This window comes from Abramis brama (assembly GCF_963993115.1).
Source record: "Abramis brama genome assembly, chromosome: 5".
In the NCBI taxonomy this organism is placed as follows: Eukaryota; Metazoa; Chordata; class Actinopteri; order Cypriniformes; family Leuciscidae; genus Abramis; species Abramis brama.
In genome coordinates, this window is record NC_139967.1 from 35,686,598 (window position 1) to 35,713,485 (window position 26,888).

Genomic DNA, 26,888 nt, shown 5'->3' on the forward strand with positions numbered 1-26,888 from the left:
AGTTAAAAAAATTATAATAATAATAATTTAGTTCATGTTCATTTTTATATATATATATCTTCTCCCAGTTCACCGGCCACTTACTTTCATGTATTTCGGGAGAAACTGATGAATTCATGTGCTTTAATAAATCCAACAGACAGGAATCTCTGAACTGCGGCCCAAACAAATCTCCCTTTACAGATCAAGATCATTTATAAAGATTTTTAAACGACAATACAAACTCACTTACACATATTTGAGAATCGGAATAGAAGATAGTTTATGACATGGTAAGCAAGCTTGTTAATATTTAGAAATAAAAGTGCTACATCTGTCATCATACAGCGCTACAATTGCGATGCCGGCTCAACATCGTGATGTCTGTCAGCCATCGCGATTGACGATGACATTGTTTATCGGCCCAACCCTATCAAACAGCAAAAGACAAACAGAAAAATCACTCACTGCTCTTGACTGAATTACTTCTGTAATTTTAATTGTAAGGATTAATCTGTGTTTAATTTATTTAGGGAAGACTATACAGTGTTATTCTACATTTGGTGACTTTATTTAATTTATGTAGTATTTTTTACCTGAATACTACTTAGACCTACTGAAAAAACTAAAATAAATACAAATAAAGCACTGATTATTTCATTTGAATCTTTATTCTACTGTATTTGGGTCAAAGAAGAAAAGGGGTTGTCGAGCATATAAAAAAAATAAGTGTAGTACAGCTTTAAATTTATTTTTTTTCCCCATACATTAGAATATGTCCTGTTTAATTTTATAATTTTCCTAGCAAAAAATAATGACCATCATACATTTTTACATTGATTTACAGAAGACACCCAATAAATGTAATTCAGTGTAACAATAGTTTATATACTAAAAAATCTTGGTCAATAATTCTTTACATTTGAAAGCCAATAACCGATATATTGGCAGATAAATTTAAATTAAAATTTGTATATACTTTGAGAGCCTGATTAAAAAAACAAAAAGCTTACCATTACAAGCCATGTCCAAAACACTTCAACATAAATCATATACATTCAATACAGTAGCCTAGTTTGAACCAGTGTAAGATTCCTTAACTTTTCAAATTCATTTTACACTCCTATGGCCAACTTTATTTTTTTTAAAATGGTAACACTTTATAATAAGGTTTCATTTAGTTAGCATTAGTTAACGTGAACCAAGAATGAATGAACAATACTTCTACAGCATTTATTAATCTTAGTTACATTTTAAGACATTTTTAAGATCCAAAGTTGTGTTTTTAGTTAATGCATTAACAAATGAGACCTTATTGTAAAGTGTTACCAAAAAGCTTTTGCCTAACAAAAAAGTACAACTAAAATGAAATAAAATAAAACAAATTACTTAAATAATGCAAACAAGTCATTGGATAACATTGGGCTGCATATAAAAATCAAAACAAAATGCATGTGCCATGGATAAATAAAATGAAATAGCTAGTGATGCACCGATGTGAAAATTGTGGCCGATACCGATAACCGATATTAATATTGCTGTTATGGCCGATACCGATATTTACTGATGTCGATATCTCTGTATAGAAAACAAATTTTAATGATTATCAAATAAGCAAATAATTTTTCCAAAACACATTTTTTTACTTTAGAAATGACTGATATTGGGCACCTTTACCTGTGTGCAAAATATGTCACACATACGACACACATGCATTATATTGCATTGCATATAATGTGTGCTGGTCAACTTGTCTAAAATTAAGAAACCCCTAGAAAACAGTAAAAAAAAACAGGAACATTGTGTACAATTAAGATAGGCTACTTAATTTATTATTCCAATATCCAAATATGATACTAAAAAATACCACAGGGAAAAGGTCTGCTATTTGTGACGTGCTGTCTTTGCGTTTGAACATTGCACATTTTAAACAGGACACGCATTAGCTGAATAAATGTTAGCCAATACAAACATATTTATAGAAAACAGTTGACAATGAATTGACAGGAGTCCAATAATAGCATAACGAATCACTTATTCTAAAAATAATAACAAGTAGGCTATAAGACGAATCCGACATATGGGCTGTGTTAACAGTAAAACGTCCGTCATTTAACGAACTTTAAAAACACGGATGGATAATACAAAATGCTTTCTGACATTTTGACAGAAAAACAAACAAGCAAGAACAAAATTTAAACTTTTTTTAATTTTTAATTTTACAATTATCTTCTCTCTCTGTGTGCGTGCGTCCGTGTTTGTGAGAGAGAGAGCTCGCGCAGCACTGATACAACGGTAGCCTACTTTTTAATCCATAAGTAACGAACGCGCTAGTTTTCATACAAAATAAATATGTAACATAATTAGGTAGGCTACTTTAGTTATTATTAACACAATAACGTAACACATGAAGGCTATGTTTCTCAACACTGAGAATGAATAAATAAACGCCTGTTTCTCCACTCGCGCTTATCAGTAATCCACAAATCACACGTGCTGTCACTTTTGAGAAAAATCTAATTCGAACGGGTATCAAATATCAAGCAATATATTCAAATATCTACGAGTCAAAAACGAAAGAAAACAGACTGTTCTCTGCTTATGTCATCTGTATGAAATACAGCATCGTCAACTTCATCTTCAACTTCACGCGTCAAATATCGGCCTGTTCACATCGGCCATATTTTGACATCGGAACGATACCGATGTGTAAAAAAATGACCATATCGGCCGATATTATATCGGCGGCCGATATATCGTGCACCACTAGAAATAGCCTATGCATGGACAATAAGGAAATGAATGAAACCATATTGTTGATAAAAATATACGAGAACAAAAAGTGCTAGTTGTTAATAATAACGCATAAATGTTTGTGATTTTTTTATTTTTTATTTTTTTTACATTTTTAATATTAATTATTAATTAATTATTAATATATCGGCCTAATTTTCTTATCGGATCGATAACGATAACATTAAAAATTATATACGATATATCGTGCATCCCTAGCTAATATAGTCATACTTCCTGGTTGTAGTAAGAACTCTAGCTGCTGCGTTTTGGACCAGCTGGAGTTTGTTTATTAAGCGTGCAGGGCAACCACCCAGTAGAGAATTACAATAATCTAGCCTTGAGGTCATGAACGCATGAATTGAGATTGAGACATTGAAAGCATACATGTTGTAATTTAGATATATTTTTAAGATGGAAAAAATGTGGTTTTACTAGGGTGACCCCCGACTAAAGATTTTTCTAGTCGACTAGTATTTGTTCATTTAAGCGAATAGTTTACTAATGGCATGTTTATGATATTAATTTAATTACTTAAATATATACTAAATACATAAATTAGCGCTCAAACGGATACATTAAAAATGCCGCAGTGCTCCAGGAAGTTATGATTATGAATGCGTTCGGAAAAAGCAGCAAGGAGACTGAACATTTTAATAATTTATTGGTAAATTAGTGTTTCTAGTAAACTAGTCAGTGTTGGCTGCAATGATGAAGTTGGCGATGCTGACTCACCATTTCTGCAGTATAGTGGACTCGCCTATAGAGAGAAATAAAATAAAAATTGGATTTTTTTTTTTTTTTGAAATAGAGAAAAATATTTTAAATAGTGTTAGCAGTTGTGTATCCTTGTAGTGAAATATTTGTTTTATTGTTATGAAATGTACAAATTATTTACTTTTTCATATGAACAAATTCAAGTAAAAAAAAAAATGTATGTCCACATTATTAGATTCAGATTCAGTAACATTTTATACTACAGTGGCCACATTGTTCACTTTGCATGGTAATATCATTAATACATGTTGGTACACTTATATAATAATAACAAATTAAAATCTGACATGCACTAGACTGGAAATGTAGTGTGATGCTTTTTTCTTGCAACATTGGTGAAACAACTCAGTGTTGAAGGAGAGCAAATATGACTGACTGTATATTATGTAATAATTTCATCATGTGAGTCAAGATGGTGTAATATTGTAATGTTTTCAGTCATGGTGCATTAGCAGGGTAACCACCTTTTCAGATCCTGTTCTGTCGGTTGATGTGCTTTGTTGTCATGTTTTGATATACTAAAGCTGAACAATTAAGTAGCTGGCTGCCAACCAAGGAATGCCATGAATATTTGGACAGTTGGTCTTAATTATTATTACATTGCATGATATATCAGCTGCCCTTCAGAAGCTGAATCTTAAATTAGGGATCCACCTAATATGAATTTGTTGTAAAATGCTATTTACGTCATAGATATGACGAAAACATATAAATGAGATCATACAAATACGTCACCAATTGGTCAAAATGTAAAATAGTTACAAATTGCCATGATATATAGTATGAGAGAGACAGTAACAATGCTTTAAGGAGAATATCAGCCACTGCTACAATATATTACAACTCGCATCACCTTAGCTAGCCATAGCAGGGCATCATTAATATTTAAATGAAGCTTTCCTTTGCTGTTAGGTCTCAAAAGTGAAATGAAGTGAGAGGCACATGGTCTCTGGTCTATAAATAACATCTATGCTAGTGTTAGTGGACAACTTGCCCATTGTGCCTAAGGTCACATGTCCTTCTGTGTCGTCGTCTTTTAATTAACACTCCCATTTCCAATACATGACAACTCGGTGATGCTGTATCACTTACCATATAGAGACAGAGTGCTTATGTGGGGAGTTAGGATGGATGTAATAGAGCTTATGTCATTGTCAGACGTATTTAGTGGTATGACTCAGTGTTCAGGATTTAGTGTACAATATGAATAGTGCATTGTCACTCTGTTCCACACAGCCATCTTACAGGAGTTGAGACTCACAGTCTGGCTTAACTGAAGTTGATGGTTAAATAGACAGAGCTGCCATGTTAATCCCTCCATAGATAAGCCATGTGTTACTATTCTGCAAAATAAATCCTGCAAAAATAAATAAATAAATTAAAACTGTTCAAAAGTTTAGGGTAAGATTTTTTTTCTCTTTTGAAAGAAATTAATACTTTTATTCAACAAGGGTGCATTAAAATGATCAAAAGTGACAGTAAAGAAATGTCTAGTGTTACAAAAGTTGTAACATTAGATTTCTGTCTCTCAGACAATCCTGAAAAAACAATTATCATGGTTTCCACAAATATACTAAACGGCTAAAGGCAGGCATACACTGTGCGTTTTTCGTCTGATTTTGAGCCGAATTCTGAGTCGTGCAACTCTTTTTCGGGTCGGGACGATTTTCAGCTTTGTCGTGCGTCGTTTGTCGTGCAGTGTTCGTGCAGTGCACATGGGGAAACAAAGCGATAATCCTCTCCAGACCAGCAGTAGGTAACGTTGCTGAAATCGCACAGACATCGCATAGTGTATGCCCGTCTTAACTGTGATTATTAGCCAGATCAGCATGTTAGAATGATTTCTAACGGATCATGTGACACTGAAGACTGAAATAATGCTGCTTAAAATTCAGCTTTACCATCGCAGGAATAAATTACATTTTAAAATATAATTGAATAGGCTACTGTCAGGATTATGTTGTGTTTTGTGTTAATGTCATTCCTGTGTATTTGTTTCATGTGCTTTAGTTCAGTTTAGTCTTAATTACCTCCAATTTAGTCGTCTCAGTTACTGATTACGTTCAGCTGTCTGTCATTTATACTCCGTTTCACTAAGTTCATTATTGGTTCTTGTCTCTGTGTGAGTAGTCTATGTGATCATTCTCTGTGCCTTCATCTGTGTATTATCTACATGTTTATTAAAGAAAGTTAACATTTGATCTCCATCGTCTTCATTCTGAGAACTACTTCTGAGAAGTAGTTTGTGATTGACAACAGCATTTACCTACATGTGTGGGTCTCGAAATCTCCCGTTCACACAGCAACTTACAGTAGTGTCTTGAATACCTTCTGCATGAACCATAGACTGTAAAAAAAGATGGACGATGCACCTTCACTCTCTTCCAGTGTCCAAATATGGCGCTGACATCTTGGAGTCCAAGTCTGCGCAGTACTGAGCATGAAGTTGAGCCGCGTTATCAAGGCCCCACCCACACTTCCACAGAATCTGTTAGTACAGTTTATTGCAGAACAACTCATTATGTTGGTGCGAAATAAACAGTTATGGAAATGTAGAAATGAAAGTTGAAGCTCCAATCTCCTCCCGAAAAAAGTCAGTTGGACTTTTCTGTGTAAAATAACAGAAACCATCTTTGGAAAAAAAAAAAAAAAATTTGAAGTGTAATTTGATTGTTTAGTTTGCTTTATGTCCCATTAGATTACATGGAGAGGGTGGGGTTTATGAGGTATACTGCATCTAGCCACCAGGGGCGATCGAAACGTTTTGGCTTCACTTTTCAGGACTTGTGCGGCACACTTGGTATGAACGTGCAGGAGAATGTGACTGTATTATCTTACCAGTAGCCAGTATTCGTAACACAGAACTAGTTGTCCAGTCCGGTTCTGTTTACACAGCGCGGGTTTTCCGAGAATGCGGTTATTAATCCTGACAATTTTACGGGTGGGATTTTGGTTATAAAATGCGGTTGTTACTCCCATAAATAACCGATCTGTGTGTAAACGTAACCGTATTAAGGACTCAAATGCAGGACTGTGAACCATATTCTATTGCTGTGTGAATGTGGCCATAGAAGCACTTTGACAATTGTTGTGTGACAGGGTTAAGAGACACCCCCACTGTAATCAAAGGTACAAAGACATTTTTTAACGGTCATATCTTCTGTAGAAAAATTGTGCGGACACTGGATAAAGATGAATTTTTACTGCACGTTCCAAGCTTCTGTGCATTCAGCAGTATGCATACGTTAAGTGTTTGCAAAACTGAAGTATACTTTGGGGTTCATACACACAGGAATAGCAGAATGGGACATGACATTAGTATCTGCAATTTACTGTTTACAAACTCCTAGACTAGTCCTACCTAATGATGATCTATCAGGTTTGAAACAAACTTGTGGAATTCATGCAGCTCAGCTACGGCTGTCATTAAAGCAAAAGAGAGACAAACCAAAAACTGAAACATTCTGACATTTATGTAGATTTTTTTAATTTAACTTTTATATCAACTGTTCATGCTGATAATATGATTTGGAATGAAATAAATGTAATAAAAAAGACTTTTCATGGTATCAGACTTTTGTATCAGATGTATGTAAATTATGTAAAATATAATACTGAAACTTAAGGGATTGAGAAGTGAAATAAGATTTGATAGTTTGATAAAAAAAGAAGATGAAAAGAGTGAGATGTGAATTCTGTCTGTATTGTCAAGCCTGGGACAGATTAAGGCAAAGATGGCATGTTTTTTCCTAGCAAGAATATTTAACACATATGATTCTACATGAATAGAGAATGAGGGGGAGGGAGCTAAAGAAAATAACACATCTATCTTTCCATGCCTCCCACTGAGGACAGGAAAAATGGATTAGTCTAACTCGGGTGCTCAAATTTCCCGTTCTGTGATGATAATGCAGCAGTCCATGAGAGAAACATGTAGCGGCTTTGCACATGTGTGTCCCAGTGTAATCGCCCTCTTTCTGCCCGCCGTCCTCTGCTACAGAACAGATGAATGATGTCAGAAAAGTTAATGAGGAAGGAGACTAATGTAACCTACTCTCCTTCTCTTCTTTCAATCATACATACTCTTCATTTCTGGAGATAGAGGTGAAGTGAAGGAAAGACTGAACGAGATAAAAGAGGGAGTTGCTTGCTCTAATTTTCATGCTTTAGTTGGAGGAGGAGCAGATATACAGAGGGAGGCCACGCCCCCAAACAGTGACTTGACTAATAACATACTGAATACACTCCTGCTGCAGCTGCTGCCTGACACTGACAGAGAGAGACAGAACAAGTGAATGAGAAGGAGATTGAGAGAGTTGCACTGGGACAGACTGACAGTTAGCAGGAATGTTGTCTGGCTGCTGATTCACAGCCAGCAGGGCGAGAGAAGAGGACAAACACCTCTGTCCCATTGTCTTTGTCTCGTACGCACCAGCGCTAGTGAAGTGAGTTTGCACTGTCAGGTGTGTTGGAGCTCTGCTCTGATGGATTAGTGTCTTCTGTGGAGCAGCGTGTAGCAGCCATGGGGAACCAGGAAACCCGGGTGGAGGAGCCGGACGCAGGTCTGACTAACATATCACTGTTCTAAAAGAACTGTTGTATTGTCATTCATTCTGGATGGGGTTTGTTAGAGAGATTTGTGTTTAGCTCTCTAATTCGCTTACTCTCTGTCTATTATTATGTCCTATATTTTCTCTTTTTACTCTATATATCTGTTGGTTCTGTCTGTTCTGCATCTTTTCATTCTCAACCTCTTCTTTCTATCATTGGCTCTGTTGTGGCCAGTATCAGCCTGCAGCTGTAGGGGTAAATGTAAGTTGCATGATAAATGGATATTGATATTCGATACCATTTTCAGTACTGCTGGGAAAACTGCCATATGCACTTCCATATAGATATTTTCTATTATTATCTCATATTTTTTATACTTTAGGTCATTTTGTTGCAATAGCTTACACACAGAACAGGGAGGCTTTATTTGAAACTTTGAATTTACAAAAAAAGACAAGTAAACAGTAATAAAATAATAACAAATAAATTGCAAACGATAGCACAAATAAATACAACAGAATAAAAAGACAAATACAAAAAAACAGCTTTAAGTTTTTCAGGTGGGTCTAACAGTAGTATTCGGGTAGGAAATACTACAGAAATTAAATAAAGTAATCAAATGTGAAATAACACTGCATAGTCTTCACTGTAAAAATTAAATACAGATTAATTCCTTACAATTAAAGTTACAAAAGTTATTTATTCAAGAGCAAAGAGTGACTTTCTCTTTGTCTTTTATTCTCTGAATAACATGTAGCATATTAGGCTGCTTAAACTAGAAGAGCTCATGCACAGATCCAATATACTGTTACACTGTTTTTTCCCCCAATTATTTACGTACTGTGTTTACCTGCATACTTGCCAAGATACTAGCCTAGAAATCTAGATGCACCCTAGCGGCAGCAAATTTTATTTTGCAGCCAGTGTCGTCTAGCAACTCTCCGTTGGCTTGCGAGCTGTAAAAAACAAACTCTGGTCAGGGTTGTGACGGTTCCGTGTGAATTCTCTGCTACTCGAAAACAAAGAAGATGGCTGCTGCTGCTGGTGAACAGCGGTCTTAAGAATCGGCTTTGGCCGCGACTCTGGAAGACTTGGAGTTAAGCTTTTATTTGAGAAAAGAACAAAGAACGGCACTGAAGTCATTCTTAAAAAAGGAAGATGTGTTCGGAGTTTTGCCGTTTAATCTATCAAGGAGCTCCGCTGGTGGGAAAACGCTCTGGTTGGTTGTTGCGCTATCCTATTGCGTGCAGAGGGAATTTGAAAGACATCCGTTTATCCCGCCCCTCGGATTGAGCCCTGCCAATGGTGTGTTCCCAGACCCAACATCTTGATGTGGGTCTGGCTTGTCAGGCTAGCCAAGATGGGAATTTTGACAAAATTGTATGTATTTGACTGTTTAAGTGTCAAAATAACTTGTATAGATCAGTGGTGTGCACACTTTTGGTTTGTGCACAAAACCTGTGGGAATGAGTAAAATTATATGCAATATTTGCAACCCTGCACCGAAATTCCGTAAGCAATCACCTAGCAACACCTTAGCAACCACATAGCAACACTCTGACAAATACCTTTAACACCAGAGCAGTGGCGAGACTAGCAAGCATGCTCACATTTTTTTAATGAATATATAAAAATCTAGTTTAGCTGTGGTTATTGGTGTGCGTGTTAGAAATGTGCTGAGTAACACTGAATGAAAAGAGTCTTAGTGCTAAAAAAATATATTGTCTCTATGTGTGTGTGTGTGTGTTTGTTTGTAGGTACATATCCACAATTGATGATTGCATTTCCATTTCAAAGTTTACTTTATTTTAACCATTTTCAACTGCAGATGGAAAGCAACAGTCTGCTTTATCTTACTGTCCTCCTGTACATCCTCTTGGACATCTCTTGGATCGCTCTTTCTCCATATCACTTCATATATTGCGCTGTCTCTGTTCTTGATTTATTTACTGTGGCTCATGAAAGTTGACATTCAGTTCAATAGCAATGCTATTGGAATCCTCTCCTGTTCTGGTGATTGAATCGTGGGCTTGATACACGAGCGAAAATTATTGAGAGAGTTTTATGAAAACTGAGTTCTTTGTGGTTGGTCTTATTTGTAAGGCCACTAGTAGATTTCTTTGTAAGACTTGCTGGAATTTGAAGTCTTGATCTGTGTGGCTCGTAAATGAGGATATGTGTTGTCTGGCAGAGAGATTGTGGCTGACTGCCACTTTTACCACTGCAGGAGCCTTATCTAAGATGGAAAATGCTGCCAAACTCTGTGTGTTTGTGTGTGTTTATGTATGTGTGTTTGAGATGAAACAGTAGGTTCTTATCCTGAAAAAACACAAACACTCCTGAGATAAGGTTAGGCTTTATCTACCTCTATAGTTTGACACCCTTTGGCAAAAGTAAAGATGGTTTTAAAAAGTATCAGTTGCAATGCTGTGAATGTTCACATAAAGAGTTTAATTTCGAGGCTGATCAATTATCTTTTCAATGAGGTCCTTTCACTTTCCAGATGCTGATAATCTTTTAGTAAATCAGACATCACATTAAAGGGGACATATCATGCCAAATGCACTTTTTTAGCCCTTAAATGCATTTTGTTGTATATTTGGAGTGTTTAGAAGTACAGAAAATATGAAATTATTCTCTTCAGGTGCTTCGTTGATATCTTTATATTCTGTTTTGGTCATATTTTTCAACCTGTTCCGATTTTTCTGTTATCTATGACGTTTTTTGAACTATTACGTCACAGTATTTGCAGCGGAACTGCCAAATAAGGACATTGACTTCCGGCCCAACACTTCGAGCAATCCGCCATTTTTATTTCTCGCTGCAATTTTGTAGTCCAAGCTAAAGGATGCAGAAGTTACGAGAGGGTAAGTTAAAATGTTCGGTTGTTGGATGTAGTAACCCACACGCTTCATTACACCGTCTAATGTAGATGAACTGCCGCGCGTGACAGGGCGCATGTTTAACTGAAAGAATGAGCAGAGAGAGAGACCCGGTCGCGCGCGCGCTCACTCTCTCTCTTCAGAGCCAGGCGAAAGTGTAAACAAGACATCACCGTCTCCAAACTAGACGCTGTCTTGCTCTCTCTCCCTCGCACATATTAATCAAAATAAATCGACACGGTGGTAAAAGGTCGGAAGACCAAAGTTTCATGTGTAAATACAGAACACACCATTGCAATACATCCATATGAAGACGTTGTTCTACAGGTTCGTCGTCTTCATTTTCATCTCGCTCCGGCTCCGACTCTGGCTCGAACATGTAAGGCTGGCTGGACAAGTCTTCCGTTGTTGACATTTTGTTAATAACGTGTGAATAAAAAGTTTCTGTGCCGCTAGATAATCGTATCTCTGCTATCAAACTACAAAAATGGCCGAATGGGGTGGAGTTGAACCGCTGCAACATGGAGAGGGGGCGGGGTATGAAGTGTCTCAATTGTATTTAAAGAGACCGCACCAAAAGGAGTTGCTCTCAGACGCACATCAGAAAAGGGGTAGAAAAGGGGCCTGTGGAGCTATAATAATGAGGAATTCAGACCCAAGCATTGCAGTTCCGCTTTATATAGACTACAAATGTATGATTTATATGTAAAAAGGAACAATTTAAAAGCATGATATGTCTCCTTTAAAAGGAGAATAAAGCCCTATTCGCACAGGATAAGTATTACTGGTGACCTCTAGTCATTTTTAATAATTGCGGAGGTTGTGTGTGATCTTAATCTCGTGCGAATCGGCCATGTCTGTAATTTGTAAAGTAAAAATTTCCCCGCAAATGACCTACCATATTTCGCCAAACACCGAGGTCCTGTGATAATATTAGTAATCGGCATCTCTGTGATTTGGCTGGGTCGTATATAATGTTTTCAAGGTTTTTGTTTCCTGTGTGCTTTTTTATCCATCTTTCGAGTAAAATCACAGGCTTTGCTTATCCTGTGCGAATGTGCCACATGAAATTCAGATGTGGGTGGGTAATTTCTAAATCCCATGAGGTCCCCAGATAATACTAATCCAGTGCGAATAGGGCTTTAAAGGTGAAGATAATATACAGTATACAGTATACAGTGAGGAAAATAAGTATTTGAACACCCTGCTATTTTGCAAGTTCTCCCACTTGGAAATCATGGAGGGGTCTGAAATTGTCATCGTAGGTGCATGTCCACTGTGAGACATAATCAAAAAAAAAAATCCAGAAATCACAATATATGATTTTTTAACTATTTATTTGTATGATACAGCTGCAAATAAGTATTTGAACACCTGTCTATCAGCTAGAATTCTGACCCTCAAAGACCTGTTAGTCTGCCTTTAAAATGTCCACCTCCACTCCATTTATTATCCTAAATTAGATGCACCTGTTTGAGGTCGTTAGCTGCATAAAGACACCTGTCCACCCCATACAATCAGTAAGAATCCAACTACTAACATGGCCAAGACCAAAGAGCTGTCCAAAGACACTAGAGACAAAATTGTACACCTCCACAAGGCTGGAAAGGGCTACGGGGAAATTGCCAAGCAGCTTGGTGAAAAAAGGTCCACTGTTGGAGCAATCATTAGAAAATGGAAGAAGCTAAACATGACTGTCAATCTCCCTCGGACTGGGGCTCCATGCAAGATCTCACCTCGTGGGGTCTCAATGATCCTAAGAAAGGTGAGAAATCAGCCCAGAACTACATGGGAGGAGCTGGTCAATGACCTGAAAAGAGCTGGGACCACCGTTTCCAAGGTTACTGTTGGTAATACACTAAGACGTCATGGTTTGAAATCATGCATGGCACGGAAGGTTCCCCTGCTTAAACCAGCACATGTCAAGGCCCGTCTTAAGTTTGCCAATGACCATTTGGATGATCCAGAGGAGTCATGGGAGAAAGTCATGTGGTCAGATGAGACCAAAATAGAACTTTTTGGTCATAATTCCACTAAACGTGTTTGGAGGAAGAAGAATGATGAGTACCATCCCAAGAACACCATCCCTACTGTGAAGCATGGGGGTGGTAGCATCATGCTTTGGGGGTGTTTTTCTGCACATGGGACAGGGCGACTGCACTGTATTAAGGAGAGGATGACCGGGGCCATGTATTGCGAGATTTTGGGGAACAACCTCCTTCCCTCAGTTAGAGCATTGAAGATGGGTCGAGGCTGGGTCTTCCAACATGACAATGACCCGAAGCACACAGCCAGGATAACCAAGGAGTGGCTCTGTGAGAAGCATATCAAGGTTCTGGCGTGGCCTAGCCAGTCTCCAGACCTAAACCCAATAGAGAATCTTTGGAGGGAGCTCAAACTCCGTGTTTCTCAGCGACAGCCCAGAAACCTGACTGATCTAGAGAAGATCTGTGTGGAGGAGTGGGCCAAAATCCCTCCTGCAGTGTGTGCAAACCTGGTGAAAAACTACAGGAAACGTTTGACCTCTGTAATTGCAAACAAAGGCTACTGTACCAAATATTAACATTGATTTTCTCAGGTGTTCAAATACTTATTTGCAGCTGTATCATACAAATAAATAGTTAAAAAATCATACATTGTGATTTCTGGATTTTTTTTTTTTAGATTTTGTCTCTCACAGTGGACATGCACCTACGATGACAATTTCAGACCCCTCCATGATTTCTAAGTGGGAGAACTTGCAAAATAGCAGGGTGTTCAAATACTTATTTTCCTCACTGTATATATATGTATGAAGAGTTCAGATGCAAAAGCCTCTAAGTGCCGTCTGAAATTTTCTTCTAGAATGATCATTTTTTATATAAATGAAATATATAAAAATGAAATATATAAATTAAATAAATTAATAACTTTTTTATAACAAAAATGAAACATCACTGAACTTACTTAAGCTGGACTGTGGCACTATTTTCTGGAAACAGACTTTGTTGCATTATTTTCCTGTTATCTCTGTAAAACTGCTTTGAAACAATCTGTATTGTAAAAAGCGCTATATAAATAAATGTGACTTGACTTTACTTGACAAAGTAGAAAAATAAAAATAAATTTCCATGAGTCTTGCTCTACAGATCTGTTGTCACTTGCTTCATGTCAGACAGCTAAGTCAGTCATAAGAATGAGTTTCCACAAGGACAAGAGTGCAAACCCTCCCCTTTACCATAGGTGTGTGTCTCCCTCTCATAAAGATCACCCTATTAGAGATTTTACTATGACATTTGTATGTCTCACATCTGGAATTGAATGTTTTAACACTAATTTATTTATTATTATTTATTTATTTTTTTCAAATGCATAAATATTTAATGAGTAAATAATTATACATGCAATATTCAATGCTACATAAGTAAAGTAAATACAGTATGTTGGAACATGTCTGACTAAATATAGACAAGCCCCAATATTTTTGCTGAACTACAGATCTGTATGAAGTAATTAATTCACAGCTAAGTGTTTTGAGCACTTGCCTAGTTAAATAAAATGAGGTTTGTGGTTGCTAGAGTAATAGGACCTTTGATAAAGTTTTAATGCACTTACCGTTTATAAAGTTGGATCACAGTATAGTATAGGTTTCATTCTGTTCTTTTTTCTGAGGACTATAAATGTCAAGAAAATCCATCAAGAACTATACTATAATTATACTTTATATGTATGATATTTAATGATACTTTATATTGGGTATATTTAACTACCATGTACTTATGTCAAAAATCAAAAATTTGTTTGGTACAATTAATTGTGTTAAACTTTTGCTGCAATTGCATGCACAATAAGTACACTGTATCAAATTATTAATTTAAATGTTAGTACAGTTAAAGACGCTTAAAACAAAGTGGGTTCTTTCTGTCTAATGATTACATCTATATTGGACCATACTGTTTGAATTCATGCATGGTTGCCAATACTGTACATATTTTTTCTTTGACTGTTCAAAGACATCAGATTTTCTATTTTAAACCCCCAACCCCTGGGTCTAGTGAGAGAGAAGAGACTCCAAACCAGTAATCTTCACAGCAGAAATACTCTTTTTAGGTTAGCTTGGGTTACAGTCTCTGAGTCAGAGCTGGTGTTTGTCTTCATGTTGTGAGAATGAGGAGGTTCATTGGAAGGGGAATCTCAATTTATCTTTCCACACATTCCCTTCTGTTACAGCTGAGATATACCAAGGAAGGAAGTCAAAAGAGACTATCCCAAAAATCCATGAAATTATTATTATTTTTTTTAAACAGAAATCAGACGTGTCTTTTAAACTTCATTCCATTCATGTTTATCTTTAAGTAGACGGATTGGATGTTTAATGGCAGCAATGTTGGACGTTCCAGTAAGCTGAGCGGAGAATGAACTGGTGCCTGTGCTCAGCAGCTATTCAGAGGACCCTCTCATTCAAATATGGCTCAACAGTGAGGCTATTTTCAGATCAGTTCTGAAATGAAAAGAACCAGCCTGTACACCGCGTGCTGTTTGTCCATCAGGGTGGGTTAGAAAAATAGTGAATAACTGGAGGAAAAGACAGCAAATGCATGCACAAAAAAGGACTGAAGAGAGCTCCAACTAGGTGCACATTGTCCACATGTTTTAGGGTCTGTGTAATACTGAACCTTGATGCCAAGTGTTTTGTTGAGGGGAAATGATAGAGAGAGCATTTAGATTGTAACACAGCAATAACAGTGCTGGTCATTAGAACAACAGCTCTGTTTGTTTTCTTTGTCCAGCTCATCAGTCATGTAAGTGTGCAGTATCTACTTGTGAGCAGTGAAAGTTATTTTGGAGAACAACAGAAGGAAAACAGGGGGAAAAAATCCGGATTTCTGAACTTTAGAAATGTTTCTATTTGTTCCAAAGAGAACAGCTACAGTATTGATGGTTCATCTGTGTGTGGGAGTAAACATGATACTTGTTTCAAACACTTCTAGTTATTTTAACACTTTTATAATGATGAAGATATAAAGATAGTTTTAAACTATCTTATCACGCAGAAACAAAAACTATGTCATTATTTACTCACCTTCAAATTGTTACAAACCTGTTTACATTTCTTTGTTCAGCTGAACACAGTTGTGGGGCACCATTGGAAAAAAATACTATGGAAGTCAATAGTGCCCTACAACAGTTTGGTTACAAACATTCTTCAAAATATCATCCTTTGTGTTCAACAGAATAAAGGAATTTATACAGGTTTGGAACAACTTGAGGGTGAGTAAATAGCCACTTTCCGACCGGAGGAACCTTTTCACAGTTCCTAGAACTATTGGCTAAAGTACCCGGATGTCGGCGTGTTCGCACCGCAAGAACTAGGAACGATTTTAGTTCTAGGAACTCCATTTGGAGGAACTAATTTAGGTCCTACTTCAGAGTAGGGTCTAAACCAGCACTATAGGAACTACCCGTGACTTTAGTGTACACTGATTAGCCGAACGCACGCGGAGCACCAGCACCCGCCATTTTTAAAACAGCTAGAATGTAAACACACAGATTATAGCCTATATATTTACTCCATAAACTAACTATACAAAGATGGAAAACAGTGATAGATGGGTCTCTAAACCTTTATGCTGAAGAGAAAATCCAACGCAACTTTGAGGGGACCAAGTCAAACATGATTATGTTTATCTGCCCAGCTAGCAACACTGGACATCAACCACACGGCATAGGCTAATAACCTTTTTTTCATATATTGTCTACTTTCTATAACAGTTCTATCTAATAACATATTAAACAGTACTGTTAGACAGATCGCTAACTAATAAACACAGAGAATGCGAGCATTGTTTGCTCTGGCGTTCTCAGCGCCGCCAAAATAAAGGTCCATCGCGCCGTCAAAATAAAAGTTACCGTGCTTGCGTCACTCCCTTACCCCTCCTACCAGTTCCTATGGCCAGTGCGAACGCAAACAGCAAAACCGAGTTTGGGGGAGAGTAGTTCTTAGAACTGTTTAGAAGTGGACAGTTCCTAGAACTAAATTCCTGTAACTACTTGGTCGGAAAGCGGCTAATGATTTTTCATTTTTGGGTGAACTATCCCTTTAAAGTTAGTGGTTAAAAATTCTTTATTTCCAACTTCGACTTGTCTTATCCAGTAGGCACAGTATTTTCCAGAAAGTTGGATTTTATTATTACATTCATAAATCATGTAAAATACCAGTGCATAACATAACTTATAGTGGTGGATTGGAGTTTTCATTTGCAAACTGTACAACAGTCAATTCAAACTGAACTGTGTAACGTTTTGTTTTTTCTTCGACTGCAGTGATAGAACTGATTTGTTTTGTCACGCATATTTGGGTGCTTGTATGCGCACTCTTTATTTGTGTGCTTGACGTTAATAGCATTATATATAAATCGCTTGGGAATATAAGTTGCAGCACGATTCAGATGATAAAAAAGCGCAACTTAGCCCAGAAAATATGGTAACACAATATGGTTGCACAAGCAAGCTTAAACAATTATTTCAAGATCATTCAAAATCCTCTCTCTTTGGACAGGTTAATTTAACAGATGATATTTATATTCAGAACTCAGTACATACAATACATGTGCAGTACATACAATGTGTGAGGTAAATTATTTCCAGTCTTATAAGGTATTTACTGAATGAGCCTCTGTCCTATGTGCAGAGAGGTGTGATTAATGGGGAGATTATGCAAAGTGCTTCACCTGTAAAAGGGTGGTGACCTGCTGTTGTGCTCAAGGGCACAGCTCTCTGCCCTCACCCATCAGCAAGTTTTCTTTCTCACGGTTAAAAGTGACACTTCCCTGCTGTAGCCAAATGGATGCAAATAAGGGCTGTCAATCAACTGCAAATTGTAATCAAATCAATTACCGGTATGTGCTGATGTAATGAAATTAATCTCATATGTCAATATATTGCTCATTTATCAATTTGATGAGAAAAAAAACTTTATTAAAAAGACTAAATAAAAGAGACAACATCATTGAATAGACATTGCACAATGATGGTGGTGGTGCAAGCTTGAATTTCTCCCATGGTAGAAAAATATTTATTTATTTATTTATTTATTTAAAGAAAAAAAAAATGCATAGTTTAATTCAGCAAGGATGCATCAAAAGTGACAGTAAAGACCTTAACATTGTAACAAAAAATAAATTTTCTTTCTTTTAAACTTTCTTTTCTTTAAAGAAGCCTAAAAATGCATCCACACAAGATATTAACTGTTTTCAAGATTGATAATAGTGAGAAATGTTTCTTGAACATCAAATCAGCATATTAGAATGATTTCTGAACGATCATGTGACACCGAAGACTGGAGTAATGGTTGCTGAAAATTCAGCTTTGCCATCAAAGGAAAAAAATACTTTTTAAAATATATTCAAATAGAGAACAATTTTAATTTGAAATAATATTACAATATTACTGTTTTTTGTGTATTTTGATCAAATAAATGCAGCCCTGCTGAGTATAAGAGACTTCTTTTAAAAACATTTTTAAAAATATTACCGTGTAAGTCGAGGTATGGGGCCAGGATCGATGACCTTTTTTGTAACACTTTATAATAATTATGCAGTAATGAAGTACTCACAAATTATTTGCAAACTATTAGTTTATAAATAATTCATAGTTAATATATTGTAGTCTCTACATTGTTAATATAATAATAGGCTATATACAAATTCATTCAGTGAATTAACTATAAACTACCGTAATATTTTGTTAATGATTTGTAAGTACTCTATTACTGTATACTTAGGTGTTACCAATTTTTTTCTCAGTAATTATTCGAAAGTTGAAAGAGGTTCAGTTTGATGCATATGACATGCCTTTTGAGATGTGTGTATGTGTTTCATCAAAAAACACTTTCTACTAGGTTTTGTTCTTTCTCTCATATTTTATACTTGTATTGAATGAGCAGCATCATTTTGATAAATATGAAACAGTCTGACCTGAATCAATGTCATACAAACAAACATTCAGCATGGACACACTAGCTATGTTTACTTGGACACCTTTTGTTTCAATCAGAATTAATTAATTCAGATTGATGAATCCCAATGTAGTGTTTACATGACCGCTAAATAAAGGGATTGGGTTGATGTGCGTGTTTATATATCACTAGCTTCAAATCAAAATAGATTTTTTGACATGCGCACATTGCACAAAATCCCTGCAAAAAAGAGTTTCCTGCTATTTGAGCATACTAACCATTCTCTTAGATTGCTTTTTTCCCCCTTGTTTCACAAAGCAGACTTAATATTTATCTATTTCGGGTCCTAATTTAGGAAACGACGAGCACATGAAGCTTTGTGCTGTGCTGCTTATATTTATCAATCAGTAAAAATGCCCCTTCCCGCACCCAAAACAAGGTGTATTTTAATCTGATCAAGTGTTTAACCGGTGTCAACCACCCCTTATAATCTGAATGAATTTTTTTTTTTATTGGATTTAGCAAATTCATTCCGATTGACGGGGTTACATGTTCATCTGTAGCTGCGTACATGGACCCTAATAATCAGATTGTAATCAGACTAGTAGCACAGTTGGAATGAAAAAGTCATATGTTACCACGTCAGTCGGAATGAATTGGTCAAATCCGATTGTAATTTCATTCGAATTGTAGGGGGTGGTTTAAACCTTTTCTAATCTGTTCGATAGGACATGTAGACACTTGATCGGATTGAAAACCGAAACTGGAATGTTCTCAAATGTGCTCAAACAGCAGGAAACTCAGTATATTCGTGAGTGTACGCATTTCATAAGATCAATTCCAATTGACCCTTTTGCATGGATGTCACAGTTACGTCACGGCGCTAGCTGGAGGCAAAACAGAGTGAAAACTGGAGGCGGCTAATACAAACCAGCAGAGATTCGACTACATAATAAAGAGCTTAAATTACTATTATTATTATTAAATGTCATCTTGTTGTGTTGTTGGGTTCTACAACCCCAAATCAGAAAAAGTTGGGACACTGTACAAATTGTGAATAAAAACAGAATGCAATGATGTGGAAGTTTCAAATTTCAATATTTTATTCAGAATACAACATAGATGACATATCAAATGTTTAAACTGAGAAAATGTATAATTTTAAGGGGAAAATAAGTTGATTTTAAATTTCATGGCATCAACACATCTCAAAAAAGTTGGGACAAGGCCATGTTTACCACTGTGTGGCATCCCCTCTTCTTTTTATAACAGTCTGCAAACGTCTGGGGACTGAGGAGACAAGTTGCTCAAGTTTAGGAATAGGAATGTTGTCCCATTCTTGTCTAATACAGGCTTCTAGTTGCTCAACTGTCTTAGGTCTTCTTTGCCGCATCTTCCTCTTTATGATGGACCAAATGTTTCTATGGGTGAAAGATCTGGACTGCAGGCTGGCCATTTCAGTACCCGGATCCTTCTTCTACGCTGCCATGATATTGTAATTGATGCAGTATGTGGTCTGGCATTGTCATGTTGGAAAATGCAAGGTCTTCCCTGAAAGAGACGACGTCTGGATGGGAGCATATGTTGTTCTAGAACTTGGATATACCTTTCAGCATTGATGGTGCCTTTCCAGATGTGTAAGCTGCCCATGCCACACGCACTCATGCAACCCCATACCATCAGAGATGCAGGCTTCTGAACTGAGCGCTGATAACAACTTGGGTTGTCCTTGTCCTCTTTAGTCCGGATGACATGGTGTCCCATTTTTCCAAAAAGAACTTCAAATTTTGATTTGTCTGACCACAGAACAGTTTTCCACTTTGCCATAGTCCATTTTAAATGAGCCTTGGCCCAGAGAAAATGCCTGCGCTTCTGGATCCTGTTTAGATATGGCTTCTTTTTTGACCCATAGAGTTTTAGCCGGCAACGGTGAATGGCACGGTAGATTGTGTTCACCGACAATGTTTTCTGGAAGTATTTCTGAGCCCATGTTGTGATTTCCATTACAGTAGCATTCCTGTATGTGATGCAGTGCCGTCTAAGGACCCGAAGATCACAGGCATCCAGTATGGTTTTCCGGCCTTGACCCTTACGCACAGAGATTGTTCCAGATTCTCTGAATCTTTGGATGATACTATGCACTGTAGATGATGATAACTTCAAACTCCTTGCAATTTTTCTCTGAGAAACTCCTTTCTGATATTGCTCCACTATTTTTCGCCGCAGCATTGGGGGAATTGGTGATCCTCTGCCCATCTTGACTTCTGAGAGACACTGCCACTCTGAGAGGCTCTTTTTATACCCAATCATGTTGCCAATTGACCTAATAAGTTGCAAATTGGTCCTCCAGCAGTTCCTTATATGTACATTTAACTTTTCCGGCCTCTTATTGCTACCTGTCCCAACTTTTTTGGAATGTGTAGCTCTCATGAAATCCAAAATGAGCCAATATTTGGCATGACATTTCAAAATGTCTCACTTTCAACATTTGATATGTTAGCTATATTCTATTGTGAATAAAATATAAGTTTATGAGATTTGTAAATTATTCCATTCCTTTTTTACTCACAATTTGTACAGTGTCCCAACTTTTTCTGATTTGGGGTTGTAGAATCGACGGAGTACAGGCTCCAATTTTACATTTTATCGCATAATGTTTTCTAAATTATTGTGATTATTTGTGAATCATCTATGATTGTTGTTTTGATTGATTGGGACTAGACTTTTTGAAGAACCTGGTAAGAAAGGGTAATCAAATACATAGTTAAAAAATGAATATGCTGTATCTGTAATTTTTATGTCAAGAAAATATTCACATAATTAAAATTGCACCGTAATGTCACTCTTTACATTGTCGTCTTTGTGTCTGGCCGTGGCGCTGGCTAGGCAGAACTGCGGATCCTACCACCCAAGTCTTGAATGTGGCCATTCAGCACATAGTTATAGGCATCTAAAGATGTATATGCCCTCAGTTTCTCTTTACGCTCAGTTTCTCTATCGGGCAGGTGTAGAGCAGGCTTCTCAACCGGAGGTTGCGTTAACGTTAATCCTTGTCAGATCGTCCATCCATTAACTGAGTGTACGGGTCGGCCAATCTGGTTCCGTCTGTTAAAATTAACTTTCGCGGCCCTGGACAGTGAGTGACCTTGCATAAAATTGGATTTTCTCCAGTCATTGTTAAAAAACAAGCTAACAAAACTGGCAAGCTAACGTTAGTGAAGCGGCCAGAGGGATCTTTCTGCCTCCAGCTAAGCCCCGCCCACACAGATACCTCACCATGTTTACCAACTGTAAAAGGGTCTATAAACATGCACATCAATCCGATCAATTTATTTAGTGGTCATGTAAACAGTATTCGGATTCATAAATCTGAATGATTTCATTCTGATTGACACAAAAGGTATCCATGTAAACGTAATGTTACAATCAGATTATTAGGGTCCATGTAAACGCAGCTACTGAGAGTCCTAAAAAGTCTATCAATACAGTAGCTATGTTTCCATCCAAAGTCGCAAATTTTACTTATGCGCAAAATTGGAATATTGCATAAAATATTTGCGAATAAAGCACCGTTTCCATCCAGTGAGTCAAAGACATTGATCTATATAAATGATTTATATATAAATAAATAATTTATATAGATCAGTGGTCGAAGAAGACAAAATCATCATGTTATGTTAACTTGCTATCTGAGGCTGGTCTGAGGCGGATGCCTGCTATTTTGGAACGGAGTCGTGTAAGACCATTCTTGGAGGTAATTATACCGAACCACTTTGACAACAGACTTTGCATGTCAGGCATATCAGAATGACCAAAACAGCATTTCAGATGCAGATGATAAAAAATTATGCAATATCCCAAAATACGCATAAAAATAGGTGGAAGGAAACATAGCTAATGCGTTTCCGTCTCTTTCTTTGTTTTTGTTTTTTCTGTTGCTGATATTAGAGTTGTATTCACTGTAGTTAACATACTCTCTTGTACAGTGTTACACTGTATGTTTGCCAGCTCAGGTGTGTCATGTTTGAATTACTTCTCTATCTTGTTAGTCTACGGGTGTTGTATCCCAGCACAAGTAAAAGTATATTTGTGCAGCTAGATCATATAAAGAGATGCAGTATCAATTATGTTTGCAAAGACAAGATAAAATCACCATGATATAAGCAAATAATTATAAAACTTTTTGAATTATTTGTTCATTACCGAAATCATTTGTTTCCTGTCATGTTACGTTAAAGTGATGGTGTTAAAAAGCTTTCACAGTCAACAGACAAAGGATGGCTTGACTCACCCATTGAAGCTGCTTAGTTGGTATTTTCCTCTCATTCTCTGGACAAGGTTGCAAAGACTACCCTCAGTTTGCTATTAGCTGAAAGATGAGCAAGAAAATGAAGTTAAAGCTCTACTTATGTCAAGTTCATTGTCACATCTGTCCCAGTGCACATGAAGTTCTGTTTTCTATTATTCCCAGTGAAAATAGGTAGGCTTAATATTATTTGAGAGAGATGTTTTAGAAGTATAATGCACAAAGCAGAAATATTTCAAAATTAGAAATGGAATGAAATCAAAATCTAGTGAACATAAATGCTCTCTTATTATTTGGTCTTTTTGTCTCTGAAGAAACATTATTCTAGGGCTATATCTGGCTTGTTTTTTCCTCTCCCAGAATAAGTTGGTGCATTTTGATTGGGTTTGAACCAAGAATAAGTATGTATGAACCAAGTGCTAAAATGTTCTTATCAAGGCAGCTCTGCTCAGTGTCCATTAATCATTTTATACCACTTCAGATCTTATAAAGAAAGGTGAGCGGTAGGTCAGGACTTCTGTCCTCAAGTGGTACTAAGCTTAACAATCCACATTTCACTGTAGCTACAAATTGCCTAGATTTAATACAGCCCCTCTTCCACCTCTGTTAGCTGTCCTTACTTAGCCCGAAGTAAACTCAGACAGAAGCACTATGTACTCGCTTGCTTTTTCCCATTTAATCTGGTACTGATTCTGTTTAACACACCGGGCCCTATTATACACCCGGCGCAATGCAGCGCCAAGCGCAACACAAGTGTTTTTTTGCTAGTTTCAGCCTGACGCAGTTATCATTTTCACGTCCTGCGCCACGTTGTTTAAATAGCAAATGCATTTGCGCCCATCTGTGCGCCCATGGGCATGCTGGTTTGAAAACAAGGTGTTCAGGCGCATTGCTATTTTGAGGCAACTGAAATAGACTGCGCCATTGACCAACAAAAACCTGGTCTAAAGTCAATGGCGCAGTATTTTTTTTGTTATTTAACCCTCTGGGGTCGGCAAACGTGCCGGTGCGTTTTGCTCGATTTTTTTCACATAGCAGCAAAATAGACTTAAAATACTCCGTCATTTATGGTCATACAGACTTAAGAAATATGAAAAAAATAAACTGTAAATTGTCTACTTTTTATGTGTCCACTTACAATCGAAACAAAACATTGTGCTTTTGTAAAATGAAGAAAATAAACAGGGTGTGCTTTCTGCCTCTCAGTCTCTTTTTTTCTGGAGCATGTCTCTAAACTTAAACAAAACTCAGTGAATACTATTCATTCAGGCATGAGCAATATATCTTTATAATCATTTAAGTGTCTACTATTAAATGATCTAATTCAAAACGAAAACAAATATTCTCTGTTTATGTAATCTGTATGAAAAGAGAAAGATGTCAGTCGTTCTCATTTCAGCTCATTATCTGCTAATGTGAACATGCCTATGGAGAGCGCGCGCTATTCAAACGCAAATGATCTGAGGCAATCCATGCAAACCTGTGAACACCCACATCAACTCGATAAAACACATCAAGTTTAATCAGATTAATGTACTTTATGTCGTCTTGCGTCACTGTGAGGAATAATACTATCGTAATAATAATCCTGGAAAATTTACCTCAGAAGTGCTGGTTTAGTTTCATTTTCGAGGAGCAACGGATCCAGCTGAGGATTGTGAATAGTAAGTTCTTTATTCTTAAGTGCTTTGTTCTAATCGCGTTATTGGAATAGTGTCTGTAAACCGCAAAAAGAATAAAGAATTAAAAAAGAATTAAATTTGAATCGCGTTTCTGTGTGTGAATGAATGAACGGCACAAATGCGCGCTGTTACAGGCACTTACATTAGTAAACATGTTATTTTTACATGAACATGAACACATCTACTAGTTTAGCTTTTACCAAACTATAGTGCTGTACTGAGATTAGTAAAAATCGACTGAAATATGTTGTCTAAAAATAAAATGTCTTTGTTTAAGCAACGTATTAAACTGCAAATTAACATTTATAGTCTATTTATATGCCCTAATATATCATAAAAACGATATGTTAGAGACGAAATATGAAAGACAACATTTCGTTGACTAGTTTTGGATAGATTATAAAGTTTTTACTGTAAAATAGACTACTGCCACATCAAATAAGCTTTTGTTCGCCAATTACTGCTCATATGTTAAATATATACATGGATATATACATGGATACACCGTAATAACATGGGAATGGTTGGTGATATTAAAGTCCTGTTTGTGGCACATTAGTATATATTAGTACACACCACCCATCTTGAGGAGTTTGCCCCCTCACATATACTAATGTGCCACAAACAGGACTTTAATATCACCAACCATTCCCATGTTATTACGGTGTATCCATATAAATGGCCCACCCTGTAGTATGTTTTGTCAAAAATAAAGTCATCAACTAAGATGTTATTATTGTGTTTGTTCCAATGTAGGCTATATTCAAACTAATGAATCCTTAACTTTGAAATACGTATGATAAAATGTATACTTTTTAAAAAGAAAGATTACACTTGAAATATTGTTAAAATTGTAATTGTTGTTGATTTACATGTGAACACTTTTTAATAAAATAGCAAAAAATATATTTACATGATAGATGTAAACAAAATATTAATAGGTCAATATAAGCCTTCTCATTAAATTATTTATTATTGTTTTTTATTAGTGACACATTTGGGGAGACGATATATTCCAAAACTTTCTGAAAATACAGTATGAGAATGAACTGCACAATTGCTAGAAATGTTTTCCTTGGATATCATACAATTTGCATGCATACAAAATTTGTGGAAAAAAAAACAAAAAAAAATTCAAAATGTTTCCAATAGGGATGCACGATATTGGATTTTGGCCGATATTCGATATGCCGATATTTTCTAAATAATTTTGGCCGATACCGATACCGATATATATACAAATTTTTCGCCTGATATATTTACACTTTAATTTTACTGAAGAGAAATCCAAGTCTCTCTTCTGTACTGATTCTACCATAAATGTACTATTTTACAAATGTAGACAGACATTCACCCCTGAAAAACAGGTAAATTATTTCACTTGGAGAATAAATGATATGCCAGTGCAACATTTTATTTTTAAGTTTAGACTTTGAAACTTCAGTCCTTAAGAGTAAAATAAATACAAATAAATTTTCAAATATTTTTTTTTTTACATCTTTTCCTACTGGAACAGGTCTGCCAAATGCTCCCCCAACATAGTGGTTAACATGACATTGTACTGAAACTTACAGAAAACACTTTAAGTGTATAAAACAAGCAGCTGTAGTCCAGACCTCCACTTCAGTCCTGAGGACCCACTTTAAAGTATAATCAAACTTAAAACCAAGCTCCACATATTATCTTGTGAGCCACAGACAGTCTGGTAACAACTCAGTGACAAACAATATGCTCTCTGTATTGCAAAAAATAAAATAAAAATACAAGGACATCTTATCCTTTACTTGAACTTGAGTGGTGCAAACCTTTTCAGTCACTAACTGACTAACTAGGGTGACAACTTCGGCTGACCGGTAGGCTTCTGTTCAGCTATTTTTTTAATACCAGAGGTAGGTTTTTCTTAACAAAAATGAGCATCTCTGCTTTTTCACCGTCCATTCGATTTCTCTTTTCATCCATCACATCAGAGGCAATGCTAAAAA

At 36.5% G+C, this 26,888-nt stretch overlaps 1 protein-coding gene across 2 annotated transcripts in view; it reads left to right on the top strand.

Annotated features, from left to right (window-relative positions):
* Window positions 1–26,888, top strand: part of specc1 (sperm antigen with calponin homology and coiled-coil domains 1) — a 171,341-nt gene that overhangs the window by 52,236 nt on the left and 92,217 nt on the right. The window contains exon 1 of one of the 2 annotated variants that reach the window (XM_084113291.1): window positions 7,764–8,111. The exons of the other annotated variant lie outside the window; for it this stretch is intronic. Coding sequence (XP_083969417.1) covers window positions 8,072–8,111 — 40 coding nt within the window. The 5' untranslated portion in view covers window positions 7,764–8,071. Of the gene's footprint in view, window positions 1–7,763; window positions 8,112–26,888 lie in introns of those variants that run through there. 2 annotated transcript variants of the gene reach the window in all.